The sequence below is a fragment of the Propithecus coquereli genome, unplaced genomic scaffold, assembly GCF_000956105.1.
Source record: "Propithecus coquereli isolate 6110/MARCELLA unplaced genomic scaffold, Pcoq_1.0 Scaffold61, whole genome shotgun sequence".
NCBI lineage: Eukaryota > Metazoa > Chordata > Mammalia > Primates > Indriidae > Propithecus > Propithecus coquereli.
Genome location: NW_012152063.1, coordinates 4,643,266 through 4,649,691, shown reverse-complemented (window position 1 = coordinate 4,649,691; position 6,426 = coordinate 4,643,266). Strand labels below are relative to the sequence as shown.

The 6,426-nt window shown below is 35.7% G+C and overlaps 1 protein-coding gene across 1 annotated transcript in view; it reads left to right on the top strand.

Moving 5' to 3' along the window:
* The window catches only part of TMEM196 (transmembrane protein 196), a 56,338-nt gene that overhangs the window by 40,971 nt on the left and 8,941 nt on the right, over nt 1-6,426 (top strand). The window contains exon 2 of the mRNA XM_012659426.1: nt 5,462-5,518. Coding sequence (XP_012514880.1) covers nt 5,462-5,518 — 57 coding nt within the window. The remainder of the gene's footprint in view (nt 1-5,461; nt 5,519-6,426) is intronic.

Below are 6,426 nucleotides of genomic sequence, written 5' to 3'. Positions count from 1 at the left end.
ACAATTCAAACTGGGAAATTCTACAATAGCGTTTTTTTACTCTCAATCTCTCTTTCCCCAAATAAACTTTCTTGTACAGAAAGGAATAGTAACGAAGAACTCATTAACTAGCCCATAGGGCAATGCAGAGAGAGAGAGAGAGAGAGAGAGAGAGAGAACCGGTAAGGAAAGAAAAGGTTTTCATTCCTTTTGGAGAACTTTTAACAAAGTTCTTTTTTGGTGTCTATTTTCCCTCTTGTTAAGAAAATTGAATATATTCACATTTATTCTGATTGCTTTCATTATTAGAATTATTTACACTACTTATTTCATAGTTTCACTTTATTTTCTTTCATATTTTTAAATTTCCTGATATCTATTTATTTAATCTTTGTTGTTTTTGAATTTTTCTCTTTTTTTTTCTGGTCTTAACGTCTATAGTTTAGTGCACAGATTTAAAGCTCTACTTTTCTTTCAATATCTAGAACTAGTTAGGACCTGAATTATTCTGCTCAAGTATACAGGAATCTTAGAACATGTTACTTACATGTTCTTTACTCCCAATACACCATATCTCATGCCAGAATCAACTGAGATATTCACTATAAACAAATATTAATTTGATCCATCAATATTGTCTCATATTTTACTGTTTTGTTTTATTTTGTGCTTTTGTTACTACATTCCTTTCTTATCTCATATCTTCCTCTATTTGTTGTCCTAAAGAACAGCTTCTAGTAATTCTTTCAGAGTTTCATGCGGAATAATGTTTTAGAGCCTATATTAGTTTCCTATTGTTTCTGTAACAAATTACCATTAATTCAGTGGCTTAAAACAACAGAAATTTATTCACTCACAGTTGTAGAGGCCAGAAGTCTAAATGGGTTTTCAGAGATGCCTTCTTCCTGCAGGCTCCAGGTAGAATCAATTTCCTTGACCTCTCCAGCTTACCCAGGCCGCTTACATCCCTGGCCTCATCCCTTGCTTCTTTTCAAAGCCAGCAGAGTAGCATCGTCAACTCTGTTCTCTCGGCCCCTTTGTTTCTGAGGACACATAGGCTTCTGTCTCTTCTGACCTTGCCTCCCTCTTACAGGACACTCGTGATCACATTTAAGGCATCCCTTGATAACTCACAATAATCTCCCCATCTCAAGACTTTTAATCAAAGCCTTTCTTTTTTCCATATAAAGTGACATTTACAGGTTCTGATAATAGAACATGAATGTCTTTAGCAGGCCATAATTCAGTACCACCATGCCCTTGGCCAAAAGAACGTATCTTTCTCATAATCTCTTATTTGAATGAGAGTTTAGCTGGATGTACAGCTCAAAGTTCAAAAGTATTTTTTTTCCAGAATTGTGTAAATATTTTATGTTAATAGCTTCTTTTAGGTTGCCAGTGTGATTGGTGGAGTCATTCCAGTGAGTAATTAAATTTTGTTCTTGCTGTGATTATCTTTGGTCCACCATAGCTTCACATTCCTCTAGTGGTGGCTTGTGGCTGCCTTGTGCTCCAGGTAGGAGCTGAGGTGCCAGAAGATTTTGCTCAAGGTTAGTACCCCACCCTCAGCTTGCGTCCCCACTCACCTCCATCACAGAGGGGGTCTCCTCCCACCTCTCACCTCTCCCTCATTGCTAGATTGCTGTCACTTGTTACTCCTACCTGCTACGCTCATGGTGAAGGGTGAGAAGGCGTGAAGGAGAAGATTCTTTACTGCTCTGGATCAGTCTCAGCTGAGGAAGGGCCTGTGCACCTGGCCTCAGGCGTGGGACTTTCTTAGTATTTTGCACCTTCCTCCTTGTGACAGCCAAACTCAGCCTAGTATCTGCAGCTGGTCTTGAGCAGGACCTCTACTTAGTACAGGCATAGGATGTCAAGGCTAAGATGAATTCCTGCCTCTCTCCCTGTGTAAAGAAATTTTCTTCCACTTTTCCTTCACTTACAGTAGTGATATATATCTGCATAGACCCAGGAAATGGCAGGCTTTGCTACCCCTCTGCCAGGGGGTTAAGGCTTTTGCTTCATAAAAGAGAAGGTGGAAGGAAATAGCAGGGCTTTGCAGGCCCCCACCCCAACATGCACCCACCCCCTACAAACTCTCACTTGTGTGAAAACCATTGTCTCTTCCGCCCATGATCTGCAACAGGTGACACAGTTTCTGTCAGACTTAAAAACAGAAACCTCTAAAGACCTTTCATAGAGAAAATCTACTTAAAATCTAGAATACTATTTTCATAATACCTTCATTTCATCCAACGAGTCACAACCTTAGTTATCTATTTAATACAGTCTAAACTGGAACCAAATGAATTTCACTTGGAGGGCTATCTTTATTTCGTAGTGTAGCACTTGATGTCCTATCATTGGATTGCTACATTTATATTGTTTCATAGTGGGAGCAAAGCAAATAACCTTCCTTAGATTTAAGCAGCCCATAAATTATATATTCTCACATAAAATTGTTCAGGCTACACACACACACACACACACACACACACACACACGCAAGTTATTAGCTTTGCTTTTTTAAGCTAATTTGTTTTTTACTTGCTTCATAATTTCTATAATGTGGATAAATGCACCCTGGATAAGTTATGTTGAGCAAAAAATACTTTGAAATAGCATAGCAAATTCCTGCATAAAATGAGGTACATTTAGTTTTAGAATGTAACACAAGTGACTAATTTTCTAATTATTTTTATTATATCAAAAATTAACAATGGTAACTGCAAAGAGGGCAGTTACAGTTGAGCAGGTATTCATTGAACACTTCTGGTTGGATTTGCTAATACAAGGCACACTATACTAGCACTGAAAAATACTTTCGAAAAGCATTTCCATTACATTGTTAGAACCAAATTAACTTAAACACTTAATAAAGCCTTAAATTATATGTGTGATTTCTAACCTCGATGTGTGACCTTGAGTAAGTTGCTAAACCCATTTGGACCTATAGTTCCCCATGTCCCCACATGTAAAACACAAGGGCTAAATTAAATCATCTTCTAAGATTCCTTCCAGTACTATGATTTGGGGTAAATAAAGATAGCCAATGAAATAAAAGATCAGTGCACTACTTTTGGGGGCCTCTTTTTCTCTTCTGTACACTGAGATGGCTAAATTTCAGCCACGATCTTTGATCCTCTTCAGAAATTCCATGATTTTATATACTTCCTGTTACATGTGTTTATTTTTTTTTTCTCAGATTACAGGTTTCCTCTAAGGAATGTGATTTTGGATACTCTAACAGAAGTAATTATTGGAGAGCATTTATACTCCAGGCCTGAGGGAGCGTGGGAAAATATTGCTTGATTCCTCTCCTACTCTTCCTTCCCTCTCCCAAGACCTGAACTCTCATTTCTGAGCTCCATCCAAGTGAAGTGAGATAATAGGAAGCAGCAATTTCATTGTCACCTTGATGGTCCAACCAAGTGGCTGGGACAGAGAACCCTCCTTATACTCCTAAAGTCCTCCATGGGCTTTACTATAAATAAATAATGGCAATGTTTATAGATTTCAAAACAGATCCAAGGAACACAAAACTACACAGCTTTCAAATTATTTCAAGAATGAGTTCTGAGTGAATGGACTTTCAGGTTGAATAATGGGCTATTCATGGAAACTTAAGGAGAAGGACATGCTTGGGCTTTGATCTGAAGCTTGAAGCACTGAGAGGTACAGAATTATCCAAACTGGAATTTCTTGAATATGGCCTTGAAAGATGTGAGATGGGATCAATAACAAGGAGTCCATAAGAGGATGGCCACCTACACCTGGCACACATTGGGTGGTCTAGGTGTAGGTGGCCTAGACCTATTGGATGGTGTCTCTGAAATAGCTCTTTAAACCTTCTGAAAATGATGCAAGTGTCCAGGTTTTATAAAGTTCTGAGATTCTATTTTCTCATGTTGTTAAAGCCCTAAAAATATTTTATTAGTTCTATTTATAGTGTGTTAACCCTTTGTCTGTCACATACTTTCTGAATATAATCCCAATTTATTTTTTGCCTTTGAGTGTCATAATATTTTTGACTATCAAAATTATAATTTTTTCTATTAATATTTATAAGCACTTTCTTTTTTGGTCTATGATTTTGGGGCTATTTTTAGAAAATCCTTCCCACTCCTCTAAAATTATATAAGTATTTAACTTTGTTATCTCCCAATGCACTTATAATTTTTATATATTTAAATACTCAAACTGTTTCATATTAATTTTGGTGTATGATGTTGGGGAAGGTTAACAAGTTATTGTAATTCCATTTATAAAATAAATAATCCTGATACTTTCCCCATTAATTTGAAAAGTCATCCAAATTGTATACCAAATGCTTATATATCCTGTGTTCTCTAATCTGTCTTGCTGCACCACTGCCTGCTTGATAATCATTTTGTTCCTTTATAGGGAAAGTTTCCTTACAACAACTGCCCTTACTCATTATTTTTAGCAAATGTTTCTGGTGCTTTTTACATTCATATTATCTCAGATAATCCTGTAAAATATTTTTATATGCATTTTTTAAACATCTATCCAGGCATGAAATATTAAGTTGAAACTAGTCATATTATTAGTTCTGACTTAAGATAGCAAAATTTTTGTTAAAAATCAAATGAAAACAAGTTTTCTTTGAAAATCAAAGTTTTCTATGCAAACATGAAGCCCTTTAGTGAACTTATTACTTATTATAAATTTATTGTTTTATGTATATGGTTTAGCTCAAGTTAGAAGTATGTGAAAATTTGCCAAATGGCCCTATATGTTTCTACCCAAATTAAACTATTTCCCATTTAATGATAACCAAAATGTCTAATAGTTTGGCATTGGTAGATGATTTGATGTGGCTGCTTTTGCAAAGCAATGATGTCACCAATGTTTCCATTTACAAGAAAATACATGCCATCAATCGCTTCATCCCCTTGAGCTCTTCTGACATAACCACAAGGACAGTCTTTCTGGGAGAACGAGAAGGTGGCCATTGCATCAGTTTGAGAGGGAGAAAGAATGTCTCTAAAGAGAAACACCTCCATGTCTGTTGCCCTGTCTTTTTATTTTTGCTAGATTCTTCCTGTAGTATAACCCATTGAGTTCTATTGCTTAGGATGAATAAATATATCACACCACTTTTCTCCCTGAAAAGGGATAAAAAGTATAGGAAGGAATAAGAAAACATTGAAAGGAAATAGGAGGAACAAAACTCTAAATTTGTTTACTTCATAATTTTGCCTGAATTTAAACCTAACTTTAAGTTTTGCTTAAACCTATAGTTAATTCCATCAACCTTGCAAAAAATAAATTTTCATTAGAGTTTAAATTTATACCCTTTAATATTCTAGAATGAGATATTTTTCTTTCCAAATTTTGAGGAGAATTTTGCATTTTCTAGCTTCCCTGAAGCAGTGTTATGAGCAAACTAATATAAACTAAAATCTAGGGGTTCTCCTGTCTTCGAATATGGAATAATTGTTCTTGTTTTCCTTTGCAGTTTCTTCTTTGTGGCATTTGTGGAATATTGTGCGCCAAAAAAAAATCAGGACTTGTCGTAAGTTTTTGCCTCGTTTGCATTGTGCATTGACTTGTTTGAGATGTAAAAATTCAAAAACGGAAATGATGACTAGTCAATTTTCATATACTGAATGTTACCAATTTCAGAAAAAAAGGAGACTGACATATAAATCCTGGCTTTCTTGTTTTCAATAAAACCATCAAGATTATTAGAGACTATGACAAAACATTACCAACAAAAAAAAGCTTTGAAATAAAGTCTCAAAATGCATGAATATGCAAACTTTAATAACTGCTGTGCATGACAGTCTCCAGTTTTCCAGTTTAGAGACTCCCAGACAATCACCTGAATCCTTTAGTGAGCTAAAAAAGATAAAGCTTGAGTTCATGAGGAATTTAACTGTTTAAATATGGAGCTTGGCCTGAGGATTATTGGCTTTCTTTGACTGTGCAGCTAATTTTGCAAAGCAGCAAGACAGCTGTGTTGTTATGGTTACAGTTAATTCTCAAAGATTTATTTTATTTTATTATATTACTGTGGATGCACATGTGTTTTCAGATGTTTCGTGGTAGTGTTGTGGGTTGCTGGGGTGGGAAACATACTCCCAGTTACCTCTGATATTGGCTGGAGGAGAACTGTCACATGCTAAAGTGTGATTCCCCACTGCCTTCCATGACATTTTATGAGTTTAGAAAGAAGGAAAAGGCATAGTTTATTTTATTGACTGCTAGAGGAAAGATCATAGACCTTCACAAATTAGCAAAATAAATATTATACAAGGACCCTACGAAGTGGCCTTTGAGCATAAAAAGAGTTTTCCAGAGTCAGTTCTCTGAGCAGGGCAATAAATGGTGAGTATTGTAATTATTTTCATTTAACCTCTTTTTCTAATCACATCTTTCTTTGTGAGAATATCTATTGCAACAAAAAGGATGAAGGTCTCA